Source organism: Phalangium opilio, unplaced genomic scaffold (genome assembly GCF_054372755.1).
Source record: "Phalangium opilio isolate 3A_F unplaced genomic scaffold, DU_Popi_V2 ptg000105l_1, whole genome shotgun sequence".
Taxonomy (NCBI): domain Eukaryota; kingdom Metazoa; phylum Arthropoda; class Arachnida; order Opiliones; family Phalangiidae; genus Phalangium; species Phalangium opilio.
The window spans coordinates 10642578-10660664 of NW_028324207.1; the positions used below are offsets into that span (position 1 = coordinate 10642578).

At 41.3% G+C, this 18087-nt stretch overlaps 1 protein-coding gene across 1 annotated transcript; it reads right to left on the reverse strand.

The window, feature by feature from the left end:
* Nucleotides 1-123: 123 nt before the first annotated feature.
* LOC149629939 (proton-coupled zinc antiporter SLC30A5-like) lies at nucleotides 124-17379 on the reverse strand. Its single transcript, XM_089851615.1, has 13 exons — nucleotides 17193-17379; nucleotides 16976-17098; nucleotides 16821-16887; nucleotides 14495-14665; nucleotides 14323-14413; nucleotides 13113-13189; nucleotides 12850-13020; nucleotides 12026-12317; nucleotides 11733-11947; nucleotides 10681-10838; nucleotides 10439-10568; nucleotides 8927-9439; nucleotides 124-412 (listed from the first exon to the last, which is right to left on the reverse strand). The coding sequence occupies exons 1-13, from the start codon at nucleotides 17231-17233 to the stop codon at nucleotides 239-241; spliced, it is 2223 nt and encodes a 740-aa protein (XP_089707741.1). The 5' UTR covers nucleotides 17234-17379; the 3' UTR covers nucleotides 124-238.
* Nucleotides 17380-18087: the final 708 nt, after the last annotated feature.

Here is an 18087-nt window from a genome sequence, read left to right on the forward strand (position 1 = left end):
TCTTGGCGTGGTCACGTGGAGCCTGTGACGTATTTCAGAGAATTTTAACGGCCATTGCTAAGCTTTTTTACTTACTGTCGGTGACTCGGTGTTGGAGTTAAGTAGGCCTAATTACAAGTGACATTTATCAACGAAGAAAATAAATATTTATTACAGTTAATTAATTTACAAAGAATTTGGTTTTAGTCGTCGCGTTCCTCGATCATTATTGACATGCCACTAATTATAATTAATTAATTTAAATGGTTTTTATTAGTAAGGGTGTTGAGCCGTCATTAATGGAATGCATCGCCGAGGAGCGAAGGAGGTTTTGAAGATCGTTGCCCAAACCCGACATGTGATGAAAGAAGGCTTCCTTCTCAACTTGCACCGTAAAATGGTTGAAACCAATCTCTTTGAATAGAGACGAGACCTGCGAACAAAGTCAAAAACAGGGTTTCATATTGAAAATCCCTGACTTTCCCAACTGCTTATCCCTGACGAAATTTTGACACCGATATCCCTGTACCTGTTTACCAGAGCCCACGGTTCATGATGACACCTGCAGCCCATATTTATCATTACTCGAAGCAATCATGGTTTTATACACCAAACGAAATCCCTGACTTTCTAAGGAAAAAAGCTTTAAATCCCTGACTTTCTAAGGAAAAAAGCTTTAAATCCCTGACTTATGCCACCATTTCCCAAATCCCTGACTTATCCAGGTTCCGTTTGTGTTGTATCGCTAAATTAAGTATTCGAGCCGAGTACTCGAGACTTTGCAAAGGCATAACCTGCTCGTGCTTTTGTCGCCAATCAGTTGCGTATATTTCTTCTTACTAGCAATGGCGACTATACAGATAGAGACATTCATCCAAGATGGCGACCATATTGTTAGCATATTTTAAATGTCCCGCCAAAGACTATATGATCAGTAGGCATAGATGGCACCACCGACGAGAATACGATCGATACCAACACGTTAGATACCAATACACCCAATGACCTACCGAGGACTCGCGCTACGGCTACGAACAAGCATAGATCACGATAATAAACGTTGTTACATTATCCTCATTATAGTCATTATTTACACGCCCAACGGTACTAATTACGAGTTAGAATAACGAGCTAACATTTCAGAAGTGGGATACGCCAAAATATTTGACTATTACGTACGAATTAAAGATGATGTAAAACGATTTATTGAACACTCCACGAGGGAACGTAAGTGCTCCTTATTCTTCTATGCACGAGGGAAAAGTTAACGAATGTACACGCGCGCGATGCTCCCAGCGTAATACGAGACAAACGACAAGGCTTAATTATCAGGAATTTAACAAGTCGGGTATTAAGAAACTTCAGCACGTTAACGAAGTCAACGATAACGTAAAAACGAACGAAAAACATTATCTCGCGCGTAACCAAGCAGAGTTACAACGTTTTAACGCGACGGTATTGCACGAACACTTGAATGACTTAGACTTCACCCCTGAAGCCCATGATACCAACGAGAACGATAATCAAACTCCTGATCACGATAACGAGCAATCGCTAAACGACTACGAGAACGTAAACGGAAAACCTAAGCCTAACGATCACGAACAATTACATTCTAACTTTACGGGAAACGATAATCACACTTTTGATAACGATCAACTAGGGGAAAACGAAACAACGGAAAGTCAAAACGTTAACATAACAATGGAAGAAGACGATGAACGATACGAAAGAAGGAGGAACGAAAGTCAATCTACGGCACCGCAGGGATTTATCCCCATCCAGACTTTTCAACGAACGTTACAGGAATCTATTGCTGCTACAATTCAGCAGACTCTTGCTGCCACGTTAGGTAATCAAGCACAAATACAAACCATGATTCAAGCAAGCGTCACGGCGGCTTTGGCGAGTGCCCAGAGCGCGAATGCAAACCTTGCAAGTTCCACGCCAGCACAAGCTAACCCGATAACCACAGGATCGACGAGTAATGTGCAGTATCATCACTGGGGTGATACCAGTAAATTAATACCAGATTTTAATCCTGAGGAAGCGCCACATCAAACCATGAAAATGTGGTTAAAGAAGATAGAGGAAGTAGCAAACACGTATCACTGGCCGGAGCAAACGATTATCCATAATGCTCTCCCACGATTACAAGGAAGTGCGAAGGTGTGGTACGAGTCTTTAGATACGATGGTGCAAACGTGGGCGGAGTGGAAAACTCTGTTGGAGAAGTGGTTCCCAGAAACGAAAAGCGTAATGACATTACATAGAGAGATGGAAGCAAGAAGATGGAAACCAGGTGAAAAAGTAACAACATACTACCACGATAAAGTAGCGAAGCTTCGTCAATGTGGCTATTCAGAGATGGATATGATTGAATACATTATAACTGGCCTGGACGACGCAGATTTAATTAGATCCCTTTCAATGAAAGACTTCACAAGTCCACCAGACGTCTTAAAATGTATCAGCAACTTAGAAGAACGATTAACATTAACATCAACATCAACGAACCGTGACAATACTGCTAACAGAAGCAAAAAGAACTTTGTCAACAACAGAAGCCAAGAAGTCCATACTCAAAACGGTGGTGACGCAAAATATGATACAGGCGAAAAGAAAATAAACGATGGAAAACCATCAAACTATAACTACAATAGACATCGATGGATAAACAATAGCAACAGAGTATACGATAGAGAAGGACGACCATTATGCTTTATTTGTAATAGGTTTGGACACATATCAAAACAGTGCGATCGACCGCAACGAAGACCCCGTTGTGAATCATGCAACCTCTCGGGCCATGAAACAAAAGATTGCAAAAGTACGAAGGCTGTCCGTCACGTGGAAAGCGCAGTTCAGTATACAGAAGACGGTCGAAAGTATTTCATGGATGCAACGATTAACGGTCACCCAATCAAGTCTTATATTGACCAGGGTAGTAAATGCGTTATTATTAGAGAGAGCTCAGCGAACGAATTAAATTTGATCATTGAAAAGCCTGATGACGTGTGTTTCATTAGAGGATATGCCGGGAAAGGAGACACGAAGCCGGTGGGAATTGTTAAACAAGCAGAAATTCACGTTGATCAAGCTAAGGCAAAAACTGATGTTCTAGTGGTTGAAGATAACGTTCAAAAGATTCCTCTGCTCATTGGTCAACCTGTTACGGAGCAGACTCATATCACGATTGTTAAGAGGGGAGATACACTAAGATTGTTTGAAGAACCACTCGAACCAGCCCACGACGATGATTGTTTGAGGAATATCCAAATCCCTGATTTAGACCCTCCTCCTGTAAATTTATGGGCAAAGAACGCAACGGTGATTCCTCCTAACCACGTTGGTTTCATAGAAGTATTAACGAACGACACGGGAACGAAACGAGATATTTACGTTGAAGGTCAAATACGACTTCTTCCAGGAGAAGAATACGGTATTCCAAGGGGAATCTATCAAATTGACAACGAAGGAAAAACGAGCATACCTGTTATAAATATGTCTGTGAGCCAGTTGATGGTTGATAAGGGTCAGAAAATGGTCAAAGCTCAAACGTGCACACTGACACCAGTAGAAGAAACGTACGAAATATTACGAGTCGATCAAATTGAACGCAGAAAATTTACGACTGATGAAATTAATACTGGTCCAAAAGTAGAAAGAGACACGAAGCAGAAACTGTGCGACCTGCTAAACGAATACAGAGACTGTTTTGCAGAAAATCTGCGCGAAATTGGTAAAACCGATCTAGCAACACTGGATATCGAACTGACGTCAACCGAACCAATCACCTATAGACCATATCGTCTGTCATATGCCGAAAGAGAGAAGGTTCGAGCGAAAATAAATGAGTTACTACAGGCTGGCATTATTGAAGAGTCACGTTCACCATATGCAAGCCCTATTCTCATAGTCAAGAAAAAAACAGGGGACGAACGCTTATGCGTCGATTTCAGAGCTCTTAATCGCATAACGAAAAAGGATTCGTTTCCGCTTCCTTTAATCGACGATCAGTTGGAACGATTACAAGGGAACGTTTTCTTTACGAGCCTAGACTTAACTTCGGGCTATTACCAAGTACCTGTCGGTCGCGACTCCCGAGAAAAAACGGCTTTCATAACTCCAGACGGCCATTATCAATTTCAAACGATGCCTTTTGGATTAGCCAACGGACCAGCTGTTTTTCAAAGGCTAATGAATACTGCTTTAGGTCCGCTTCGATACGCTATAGCACTAACGTACATGGATGACATTCTAATACCATCTAAGAACCAAGGAGAAGGTCTTAAGCACCTGAGAGAAATCCTTGACGTGCTACGAAAAGCCAATCTTACTTTAAATTTAAAAAAATGCTTCTTTTTGCAAAGTGAGATTGACTATTTAGGATTTGATATCAACGAACATGGAGTGAGACCAGGACAACGAAAGATAACTAGCGTAACACAATTTGCGCAACCTCAGAACGTACACGAAGTACGGCGATTCTTAGGACTAGCAGGATACTTTAGACGGTTTATCAAGGGTTTTGCTACGATCGCTGAACCCCTTTCAAGGTTGCTGCAAAAGGACAACGATTGGACTTGGAATGAAGAACAAGAAGGTGCATTCCACACGCTCAAAACGCTGTTAACGGAACGACCAATATTGGCTCTGTATGATCCCCATGCACATACCGAGGTTCACACGGACGCATGTCAAGTTGGCATAGGATCAATACTCATGCAGAGAGGTAAAGACGACAAACTACATCCAATTTATTACGCAAGTAAGAAGAACAGCAAAGAAGAATCGAAGTACCATTCAACGGAACTTGAAACTCTCGCAGTAGTTTGGAGCTTGGAGAAGTTCCGCGTCTATCTAATAGGAATCAAATTTTGTGTAGTTACAGACTGTAACTCGGTCAGAGGGACACTATCTAAGCGTCATTTAATACCAAGGATTGGCAGGTGGTGGCTTCGATTGCAAGATTACGATTTCACAGTCATACATAGACCAGGCAAGCAGATGGCTCACGTTGATGCCCTTAGTAGGAGCCCCTACAACGAACCGGTAGAAGTAGAAATACCAAACGATTTGACGGTATTCTCTACCGAACTACTCACGAACGACTGGTTAGCAGCAGCGCAATACACGGACCCGAAGATTAGGGAAATTAAAGAGCTGCTTACGAAGACTGGAAAATTAACGAAGAACGAACGAAGAATAAAACGCGAATACGCTCTAAAACAAGAAAAGGTCTTTCGACGCATTACAACTACCGACGGAGAAGAAAAACTTCTATGGGTTGTCCCTGATAGCGCACGCTGGCGAATCGTAAAGAACAATCATGATGATATTGGGCATGTCGGAATCGAGAAAACGTGTAAAAAGATCTTGGAAAATTATTGGTTTCCTGGTTTAAGAAGATACGTACGTAGGTACATCTCCGGATGTCTGGATTGTTTATACCACAAAGTGCCCAGTGGCAAAAAGCCAGGAATGCTTCATTCCATAGACAAAATCGGAACTCCTTTCGTCACCGTTCATATGGACCACTTGGGTCCCTTCATTCGCAGCTTACGAGGCAACACGTACCTTATCGCCGCCATAGATGCGTTTACCAAATTTGTCCTCCTACGAGCAGTACGAGATACTGGGGTGGCAGCTACGAGGAAGTTTCTTGAAGACATTATTGGAATATTCGGAGCACCGAAACGTTTAATCACAGACCAAGGAACCTCTTATACTGGAAAAGCTTTTAAGGAACTTTGTACTTCCGCGAATATCACCCATATCGTTAATGCTACGGCTACTCCTCGGGGAAACGGTCAAATTGAACGGGTAAATAGACAGTTAACACCCGCTATCGCCAGCATGAGCACTAGAACTGATCAAAAGGATTGGGACACGCACATCCATCAAATACAGTGGGGTCTCAACAATACGTATCATGCCGCAACAAAGTTCACTCCATTTTCCCTACTATTCAATTTCACGTCAAGAAACCCAACAAGTAACTTCACTGACACAGCTGTTTACGATTCGTTTGACACGGAGATCCTTCGGAAAAGAGAGAAAGCCATCGACTCCATTCGCATCGACCAGGCTAAACAACGAGAAAGATACAATGCTAAAAGGGCAAACGCTCCTCAATTTGAACCCGGCGACTTGGTAATCGTCGAACGTGAAGCAGCAGCAACAGGATTACCACGAAAAACCGCCGTTAAATATAAAGGTCCTTACGTGATAGCGAAGAAATTAAAACACGACCGCTACTTAATCGAAGACCTTCCTGAAAATCAACGAACTAATCGCTTTTATCGTAACACTGCACCCATTGATAAATTAAAACGTTTTTCCATCATCGACAATACTGATGACGATCACGAATCCGAAGACGAAATAGACGAAACGACGATGGGCAACAAGCCTACAGTACTTGCGGACACGACGACAACCGCAAACGTTAAAACTACCAGTCAAATCGACGCCACTGACGAAAACGTAAACCCTCACGATGACGTGCAACTTGAACGACGTCCACGTATGAAACGACGACCAAGTTACTTAAACGATTATATATTGGATTAGGCCCTTGCCTTACGTTTTAATTATTTCTAAACGTTATTTTCTTCGCGAGAACATTTTTGAACTTAAACATTTTTGAACTTAAACATTTTTGAACTTAAACATTTTTGAACTAAAAATACTTTCTTAATATTTCTTAATAATTGAATAATTACGATCTCTATCTAGTTTTGTAATTCTAACGTTTTATGTAATACGCACTGTAATGCGAATAATCGGGAGATTATTGGGTGGTCAGGCTTGGCCGAATGTTAGCATATTTTAAATGTCCCGCCAAAGACTATATGATCAGTAGGCATAGATGGCGCCACCGACGAGAATACGATCGATACCAACACGTTAGATACCAATACACCCAATGACCTACCGAGGACTCGCGCTACGGCTACGAACAAGCATAGATCACGATAATAAACGTTGTTACATTATCCTCATTATAGTCATTATTTACACGCCCAACGGTACTAATTACGAGTTAGAATAACGAGCTAACAATATGACGTCATCAAATCCAAGATGGTAACCCATGACGTCACATCTAAGTCGTATAGTCCCCACTACTCGAACTAATTCCAAAACGCTTTAAACCCCAATTAATCGATACAAGTAGACATTCATCCAAGATGGCGACCATATGACGTCATTGATCAAATCCAAGATGGTCACCCATGACGTCACAACTAAGTCGTATAGTCACCACTACTCGAACTAATACCAAAACCCTTTAAACCCCAATTAATCTATACAGGTAGACATTCGTCCAAGATGGCGACCATATGACGTCATTGATCAAATCCAAGATGGTCACCCATGACGTCACAACTAAGTCGTATAGTCACCACTACTCGAACTAATTCCAAAACCCTTTAAACCCCAATTAATCTACACAGATGGCGACTATATGACGTCATCAAATCCAAGATGGGCAACCATGACGTCTCCACTAACTAACTCGTACAGTCACCACTACTCGAACTAATTGCAAAAGCCCTAATTAAGATGGCGAGCATATGACGTCATAAAATCCAAGAAGGCCACCCATGACGTCACCACTAATACAAACCGAAACTTTTATAGTCACCACCACTCAAACAAATTCCAAAACCCCTTAAACCACAATCTAAATCCAAGATGGCGACTCTAAAGGTGGGTTTCCATACGCGCTTGAAAGTCAAAAAGATTGAGCTCAAGCTTGAAAATTTCAAGTTTACGCTTAAGCTCCAGGTCGGTACCATTTCCATACTCGCTTTTAAAGTAGCTTGCGATTGAAAAGTAGCCCGCTTGCGCTTGAAAATAGCGTCAAGCTTGTATCTGTCGTGAGTAGATATTTGCTTGAGCTTAGGCAGTTCAAGCTTGACGTCATAGACGTTTCGGCCAATGAGAATCAAATTCCATATGGCCAAGGCCCAAGTTTTTATAAGTTCGGACTCGGATTGAGAAATGAAGATGCCTACACAACGCGAATTGAAAGAATTAATTAAAAAGCAAGCAGGGAAATAAAGAAACGGTGGTGATGAAAGAAATATTTATTTATCTTGTTTTAAATAAGCCAGCAATTTGGGATATACGAAGAAAATGGATACCGTGGAATATCACTGCAAATTTATTGCAACTGAAATGAAATTATCAAGTAGGTTCAATATAGGTTTTATCTCGGTATTTTGCTATTCAAATAGCCTTTGAAAGTTTGAGGACACGTGTAAATCTATGTGTTTATTTTTGTTTGGCTTGAACTTTGAAATTCATTGATAATACAACTGAATTAGCAACAAATTCCGTTTAATAAGCAAACGTCGTTTCCGCTGATTGATATTCACCATTTTGATTTCAGAATTTTTTGAACTGCAACGCGAGCTAAGCACCTATTTTTATATTCTTTGGAAACAGGTAACGCTTGTGCTCATACTTATGCTACGCCGCAAGATGGCAATAGTTATTGGAACGCTTGAGACGCACGGATTTTGAAACGCTCAAGCTCAATCTTTTTGACTTTCAAGCGCGTATGGAAACCCACCTTAAGACGTCATCAAATCCAAGATGGCCACCCATGACGTCCCCACTAAGTCGTGTCCAGTCACCACCACTCAAACAAATTCCAAAACCCCTTAAACCACAATCTAAATCCAAGATGGCGACCATATTACGTCATCAAATCCAATATGGCCACCCATGATGTACCCACTAAGTCGTGTCCAGTCACCACTACTCGAACTAACTCCAAAACCCCTTAAACCACAATCTAAATCCAAGATGGCGACCATATGACGTCATCAAATCCAAGATGGCCCCCCCATGACGTCCCCACTAACTAACTCCTCGTATAGTCACCACTACTTAAAACCCCTTAAACCCCAATAAAAAGGGCCAAACTTACTTGATTAACAATCTTCTGTTCGCTGGCATTGGGCATGACTTGAACGTGAATACTCCCAACGATGACTTTACTGGAATGGACCCAAAAGTGTTGATTCCTGTAGGACAGGACCCCTTCGATCTTCATCAACTTATTAAGGGCCACCGCGATGGACTTCTCCATGCCTCGAGGGACCCTCAACAACAAGATGGTGGAAGAATGCTTCAAGAGAGGCAAGACGCTGAAGAAAATCAAAACGGAGATGAAGAGCGAACAAATGGGATCGGCCCTGTTCCAACCGAACTGTTCGATCAAAATGGAGGACACAATCACCCCGACGCTACCCAAAGTGTCTGCTAACACGTGCAGGAATACTCCTTGTAAATTAGCGTTGTGGGAGGCGTGGCTATGGGAGGAGCCTTCCCCTCCGTGACCGTGACCGTGATGATGACTCGAGCCACCTCCGTGACTGTGAGCGTGATGAAATACGCCGATCCCGAATAAATTTATGCACAACCCGATAACGGATACCGTCTGCAATTAAAGGAATTAATTGGTTACTGATCGGGACAGTACAGGAGTTTGTGATCGGAACAGTACTGTAGTTAGTTTATGATCGGGAGTCTAGTTAGTTTTATGATCGGGACAGTAACGTAGTTTAAGATCGGGACAGTCTAGTTAGTTTTATGATCGGGACAGTAACGTAGTTTAAGATCGGGACAGTACTGTAGTCTATGATCGGGACAGAACTGTAGTCTATGATCGGGACAGAACTGTAGTCTATGATCGGGACAGTACTGTAGTCTATGATCGGGACAGAACTGTAGTCTATGATCGGGACAGTACTGTAATCTATGATCGGGACAGTAACATAGTCTATGACCGGGACAGTAACATAGTCTATGACCGGGACAGTAACATAGTCTATGACCGGGACAGTAACATAGTCTATGACCGGGACAGTAACATAGTCTATGACCGGGACAGTAACATAGTCTATGACCGGGACAGTAACATAGTCTATGACCGGGACAGTAACATAGTCTATGACCGGGACAGTAACATAGTCTATGACCGGGACAGTAACATAGTCTATGACCGGGACAGTAACATAGTCTATGACCGGGACAGTAACATAGTCTATGATCGGGGCAGTACAGGAGTTTATGATCGGGGCAGTAACATAGTCTATGATCGGGGCAGTACAGGAGTTTATGATCGGGGCAGTACAGGAGTTTATGATCGGGGCAGTACAGGAGTTTATGATCGGGGCAGTACAGGAGTTTATGATCGGGACAGTATTGTAGTTTTTATGATAGGGACAGTATTGTAGTTTTTATGATAGGGACAGTATTGTAGTTTTTATGATAGGGACAGTATTGTAGTTTTTATGATCGGGACAGTAACGTAGTTTATTATCGGCACAGGAGTACTGTAGTTTTAATGATCAGGACAGTATTTTAGTTTTTATGATCGGGACAGTAACGTAGTTTATGATCGGGACAGTACAGGAGTTTATGATCGAGGACTTACTAATAATTTGGACGTGATAATTTCAGGAGGATCCAAGAGACGCTGGGCCGCTTCTTTGAAGACCATGAAGGCAACCACAACCAGGAACAGTCCGTTGATGAAACCGGATAGGATTTCAACACGACCAAATCTGAAAGATCCAAAGAAAAGCGTAAGATAAGCGTTTGCCGAGGCTTAACCCCTGATTTTTATCTGCAAGCCTTTGGCAACTTATAAAAATATAAAGAAACAAAACAGTTTACCCAAAGGGGAATGTCCTTGATGGACTTTTCTTGGCCAAAACGGAGGCGCTGAGACCCAAAACGAGGGCTGAACAATCGAACAACATATGGAAGCTGTCGCTCAACAAACCCAGACTGTTGGTAAAGATACCGTATAGCATTTCGACAAAAGTGAAACCCTGCAATTCAATCAACAAGTAACCTGAGATGAGGACAGTTGTTACGTACAGCTAGGGTTTGTTTCTAAAATGGTGGTAGATTAACGGAAATACATGTCAGAGGACTTGATTAAACGCTGCGCCTTATTGTCGCTCATCATTGTTCCCAATGGTACCTGCGGAACCGCCGTCAAGGCACACGGGATCGGGGCCAGCGTGCCCGACAAACGCCCCTTGAGCAGGTGACAGAAGCGGGACACCGTCCAGCCAGGTGGTCGGTGACAGGAAAGGACTAAGGCACCAGTAGGCTCGAGGGGACTTGGTAGTTCCCTCCGAGCGTAGCAGTGCCATACGGTCCAGACGTGTATCCACCACCCCAAGAGGGTTGCCAATAGCGGGGGCGAAGCGGCCGAGCACAACGTTCGCTGGACGGGGCAGAGAACGGACTTAACCAAGGGCGAACCCAAGGAACGGTCCCGGACCGTGCGCGAACCCAAGGAACGGTCCCGGACCGTGCGCGAACCCAAGGAACGGTCCCGAACCATGGGCGGACCCAAGGAACCGTCCCGAACCATGGGCGGACCCAAGGAACCGTCCCGAACCATGGGCGGACCCAAGGAACCGTCCCGAACCATGGGCGAACCCAAGGAACCGTCCCGAACCATGGGCGGACCCAAGGAACCGTCCCGAACCATGGGCGGACCCAAGGAACCGTCCCGAACCATGGGCGGACCCAAGGAACCGTCCCGAACCATGGGCGGACCCAAGGAACGGTCCCGAACCATGGGCGAACCCAAGGAACGGTCCCGAACCATGGGCGAACCCAAGAAACGGTCCCTTCAAGGTAGAACTAAGTGCCCCATTGTACTTTGGTTAATCTACAACCGACGAAGGACCCCCGAATACGTGTCTTACCAGATTTAAGCAGAGAAAGTAGAATATTTTGCGCGAATCACTCTCTTTGAGTATTTGTTTCAAGCCATTCTTGATGACGATGGCCGCGGAACTCGAACTCGATGTTTTTTGCAAGCCATCCGCCGTAAACGTGTAAAGTGGCAAACCGCTGGCCGAATAACCAACTAATTTGCCTTTGGCACTTTGCGACGGCGCGCACGTTAAGACGATTGTTGCTATATTTTAAGTACCATTTCATAGTCCTTTTAAGTTGTTAAACGAATTTGGTGACGATAAGGGAACGAATCTCTTACCGATAATGAAGCAGAACCAACTGAAGAGAAGACCCCCTGAGACAAAATGTTCCTCTTTCAATTGGTCCTTGTTGCCAATTCCTTCTTTCGTATTGTCTATCGTCAAGTATTGGCTTAAAAAGGGCCCCGTGACTAGGCAGATTACGAAACAAGTCAGCGACGACACTCTGGCCGCCAACAACGAGTCCAGTTTGATGGCGCAAATGGCGTCCGCGTAAAAATCGACCACCAACCACACCATCGAGATTACAAAGAAGGGGGTGATGAAACTTGACCAACTGGGCACACTCTCCTAAAATTCATCAAAGGACGCCGCTAGTAGGTCAAACCGCATAGTGTTTCCCAAATTGTTTCATTTTCCCAAGTTTGCCAGAGCATATCTTTGGCCCGATTTATTATACAGGGTTCATAGAACTTTTGGAAAACCGATTTCCCCGAGTTTCCCAGGTTTATTCCCCCATATATTTCCTCGAGTTTCCCAGGTTTATTCCCCCATATATTTCCTCGAGTTTCAAAGGTTTTTTCCCCCATATATTTCCTCGAGTTTCCCAGGTTTATTCCCCCATATATTTCCCCGAGTTTCCCAGGTTTATTCCCCCATATATTTCCCCGAGTTTCCCAGGTTTATTCCCCCATATATTTCCCCGAGTTTCCCAGGTTTATTCCCCCATATATTTCCCCGAGTTTCCCAGGTTTATTCCCCCATATATTTCCCCGAGTTTTCCAGGTTTCCCAGGTTTGTATGAACCCTGTTATAAACGCTGGGGGAAAATGTAACTTTTGGGAAACAGTAGCTGTTTTAGACGAAACCAATGATGTCTTACGTTCTGCGTGACTCTGAGCAAGAAGGACAAGGGAGCCAATATAACGACGGACACGATGGTGGAGAGAGCGTTCAATCTCTTTCCTCCACCGATATCAACCGCTAACATTCGACTGGCGCTATTGAACCCCGTCCTCAGGCACAATAGCAGGACTAATAGTAAAACGCCAGCCTACCCAACCCAACCCCCAAATGATTAATTCCAGAATTAGATTGGGCTAGTTTATTTTAATCCCGCGCCCCAATGGTCAGCTATTTATTTACTTTATGGTCTACGAGACCCAGTCTGGATATTATGTAGTAAAATATGTGACTAATGCCGCCATGTTGTTGCCCTTCCGCTGCAATATGACGTAAAAACAAATAAGCTTAGTTTAGATTGAAAATAATTAAGGGTTAACGCTTTCTTTGAATATGGGGCTAACCATGGCATGGATAAAGGATATACTATGTTACAACATCGGTTGTCAACACGCGTAAACCTAGGTCTCTATGTAACCTACCTTTGCGCGTGCTGACTACAGACGTGTGAGGTTCCGCTCGCAGAACCAAAAACTATGTGGAGAGAAAGTAGTTTGTTTCTACGTTGGTTCTTTACGCGCAGTTTCGAAATGTTTTAATATTCTCGACTCTAAAGCAGGCCAGATTTGTCTGCTAAAAATCGCGCGTTAAGCCTTGGCGCACGCATCGGGAATAATAGGTGGATTTGTTACCAATTTTCATCACTGCATGGAAACACTTTGGAAAGAGTAAAATTAGAAGTGGTCTGATACTTTGATTTCAATATTTTCGACTCTGAAGCAGACGACGCGTCATTTAGGACCAGATAATAATAGCGCCTTAAGCCTTGGCTGACGTATCGGGAATAAGATGTATTATCTCATATGCTACTTAGTGTGGAAATCCCTTCATAGACAAATCCTAGATTATTATTATTATTATAATTGTCTGAAACAGACGACAGATCATTAAACAAAAAACAGCGCGTTAAGCCTTGGCTGACGAATCGGGAATAAGATGGACTATCTGATCACACTGCGATTGCGCGCTTGTCAAATTCAGTTCAGTAAATTATATTATTTGCTGACGTTCAAACTGATTTATGGGTAACCCCTTCATCCTTATCTGAAGTGGACGGCGCATCATTAAATAGCGCGTTAAGCCTTGGCTGACGTATGGGGAATAAGGTGAATTATCTCATATGCTGCGATGGCGCGCTTGTCAGATTCAGTTCAGTAAATTAAATAATTTCAAACTGATTTGAACGATTATGGTTAATCCATTCACCCTTGTCTGAAGCACAAGCAGACAGCGCATCATTAAATAGCGTGTTAAGCCTTGGCTAACGTATCGCGAACAAGGTGAATTATCTCACGCTGCGGATTCAGTTCAGTAAATTAAATTATTTCAAACTGATTTGAATGATCATGGTTAACCCCATATACAACTACTTATATTTACTATTAATATTTACGGTGTTCAGTTGGCGTCGCGGCTTCTTGTTCGTCGTGGTCAAAAAATAGGAGTGATACGATTCCAAGGACTAAACATATTGCCCCTCGGAACTGACCAACGAAAGAAAGAACGGTTTAAGGCGCGTGTCAAAGTCAACTGAGTATGATTATTAATGAAGTTTAAATTTAAACCTTTGAGTTTCCCCCTGTTCCCATAAAAATGGCGGAGATTGCGGCTAACACGACAACGTCGCAGTGTTCTAATAGTAAAATTGAGCGCAAAGGCCCGCATTGCGTTAAACCGAATAAAGATAGTAACGTCAAAATTGAGTTGATCAAAGCGTGGCGAAAAACTCGAAACCACTAAGAGCAAAATTAAGTTTAAATAAATTAGATTAAAATATATAATACGGAGTTATTAAATATATTTTAAAGGGAGTATAAATAAAAGGAATTTAAAGGCAAATTTGACAGTTATAACTCCCTTTAAATTTAGCCACTGTCCATATTTAAGTTCTATTTTTCATTGTTTATCTTTAATTTGAACAAGTGTGTAATATTCCCTTTAAAATTACAATTAATGAGTGTGTAATATTCCCTTTAAAATTACAATTGGTAAGTGTGTAATATTCCCTTTAAAATTACAATTGGTAAGTGTGTAATATTCCCTTTAAAATTACAATTAGTAAGTGTGTAATATTCCCTTTAAAAAGACAATTGGTAAGTGTGTAATATTCCCTTTAAAATTACAATTAGTAAGTGTGTAATATTCCCTTTAAAATTACAATTAGTAAGTGTGTAATATTCCCTTTAAAATTACAATTGGTAAGTGTGTAATATTCCCTTTAAAATTACAATTAGTAAGTGTGTAATATTCCCTTTAAAATTACAATTAGTAAGTGTGTAATATTCCCTTTAAAATTACAATTAGTAAGTGTGTAATATTCCCTTTAAAATTACAATTAGTAAGTGGGTAATATTCCCTTTAAAAAGACAATTGGTAAGTGTGTAATATTCCCTTTAAAATTACAATTAGTAAGTGTGTAATATTCCCTTTAAAATTACAATTAGTAAGTGTGTAATATTCCCTTTAAAAAGACAATTGGTAAGTGTGTAATATTCCCTTTAAAATTACAATTAGTAAGTGTGTAATATTCCCTTTAAAATTACAATTAATGAGTGTGTAATATTCCCTTTAAAATTACAATTGGTAAGTGTGTAATATTCCCTTTAAAATTACAATTAGTAAGTGTGTAATATTCCCTTTAAAATTACAATTAGTAAGTGTGTAATATTCCCTTTAAAAAGACAATTGGTAAGTGTGTAATATTCCCTTTAAAATTACAATTAGTAAGTGTGTAATATTCCCTTTAAAAAGACAATTGGTAAGTGTGTAATATTCCCTTTAAAAAGACAATTGGTAAGTGTGTAATATTCCCTTTAAAAAGACAATTGGTAAGTGTGTAATATTCCCTTTAAAAAGACAATTGGTAAGTCTGTATTATTCCCTTGGTCGTTGCTATTTTGCCCCGAAAATCAGGGGCAAAATAGTTCAGAACTGCTTGGGACACTGAAATTGGGGCTAATTAGTGTTGGCCGCGCGGCGATTGCTATTTGCCCCCCCCCCGAATATTCAAAGCTTTCAGGGGGGGGGGGGGTAAATAGCAATCGCCGCGCTGCCAACACTATTTAACCCCGAAAGTTTGAACTCCTATTTTCGAGGCTAAAGCAATGAGATAGATAGAGTTCCAATTCAAATCGGCTTACCGCGATACACATTGTTTTTATCAAGCAAGTTTATCAAAACATGACAGCGCCACCTGTGAGCCTCTAGCGGAACTAATTACAACTTTTACTCGCTTATTTTCAATCGTTATGATTTTTATTTCATCTATTTATTAGATTAAAAAGGACTAGAGTTTTTATTATTTAACTCGCGTATTTTATTTAACACTTTTAAAAAACTATTTTGACAGCAGACGGTAATAAAATAGTTCTTCAAGTGATTAATAGGTGGCGCCACCCGTATTTGAAAAATATTCATGCTCGACAAAAAGTGTATCGCGAATCGTCGATCTCGAGATCCCACGTTGTGACTCTAGGTTTATATATATATTCTATCTCATTGGGCTAAATAGCCTTGATGCGGGTGCCTGCTATTTAACCCCCCCCCCCACACCCCGAATACAACGAAGCCCCGATTTTTGGGGGCAAATAGCCTTGGCCGCGCCGGGTGTGCTATTTACCCCCCCCCCCGGAATATCGGGGATTTGAATATTGGGGGGCAAATAGTACGGCCCGCGCGGCCAAGTCTATTTAGCCCCTATTTCTAAATAGTGTCCCTAGCAGTTCTGAACTATTTTGCCCCGAACATCGCGGGGCTAAATAGCGCGACACTATTTGCTACTAATTTTCGGGGGCAAAATAGACACTCCCCATATTCCCTTTAATATGACAATTGGTAAATCTGTGATATTACTTTTAAAAAGACAATAAAATACCAAAAGGATAAACTTACCTGACTTTTGGTTAATTTTTTACCAGATGATAAAGGTTTTTGAATTAAAATTAGCGCGATTGATGCGCTGGAATAATTAAAAAACCAATTTATAAATAAATTAAGACACCTTTTATCATAATAATCTAAATAATTAAATACAGGCAAATACTTACAATGCTTTAGCGATGAATAAAAAATGCACGACATGAACTGTTTTTAGCAATTTATAACTGGCATAATATGTACTCGTTAAGAGACCTTTGCATATAATTAAAAAAGTGACGTATCCTGTCGATCTTTAATTAAAAAAATATAAGGTTTACGTTGACTATGAGACCAAGGCTTAACAAAAATGGGTCCAATTCAAGGGTATTATAAATTTTTTATTACTTTGTTGCGGGATAAATGGCGTGATTCGAGGAAAATTCCATTTCTAGTACGATATTTCGCAAGATTTACTGGTAATTTTTTAATACTTTTTTCACAATTCGATTAATAAAGAACATTTCGCGTCAGATTTTGCGGCTTAATGAAGTTAATGGAAGCGGCCATTTTTGTAACGTCATCAGTGACGTCATCATTTCTCGAGGCTGTTTGAAAATTCCCCGCCAAAAATCTTCAATCGTATTTTAGGGGCGCCAACTTTTGTTTTAGGTGTGGCCTCCTATATTAAATCCAAGCCCGTTCGCCGTCCCAAAAAATTTTCCAGAAGTGGATTTTTAATTCGCAAGTCTCTACCGCTAGAGGCGCGATTTTACCGTGACGTAAGAGATTTTGAAAACGACCGTTATTTTCCTCTTTTTGAATTGGTTAATTAATGTCTATGCTAGGTTGGAGATCTTTGATATTTCAGATGAAATAAATAAATTAAAATGGCTAAAACAATTAGCCTAAACATGTTCCTATATTAAGTTTTCCAAATTTCCATTTCAAATTTTAGTTTACTTTGTTTAATTTTCTTCGCTTAATGAGGGAATTTATTCACTTTAAAGTTAAACCACGTTGTTAAACTATAGTTTTCAAATTCAAGGGTGAAATTGTACACAATTAGTTCAGCGCAGTCATAAGTGAATCATATTACAGCTCCCTATAAGTACTGGACGTAGGTTATGCTTTTGTAAACAGCGTTTTCTTCCAAGACATCCAAGCCCGCCATCTATAGCTCAGTTTTACAAGTATAGTTTCCCCACTAACGCGGATCTTGAGTAAGGTTAACCTACGGAAGTTCCGGTTGATGATAATGGCTGTCAGACCGCCGTCAGTGTCATGATTACTGTGAAGCTAT

Excerpts from the sequence above, each read along its gene's own strand:
- LOC149629939 (XM_089851615.1), bottom strand. The coding sequence starts at position 17,233 with ATGGAATTTTCCTCGAATCACGCCATTTATCCCGCAACAAA. Across the intron at positions 14,666-16,820 it reads AAAAATTAACCAAAAGTCAG|TGGTTTCGAGTTTTTCGCCA; the intron begins GTAAGTTTATCC and ends TTTTGCTCTTAG. Across the intron at positions 13,021-13,112 it reads TGGGTCTCGTAGACCATAAA|GCTGGCGTTTTACTATTAGT; the intron begins GTAAATAAATAG and ends TGGGTTGGGTAG.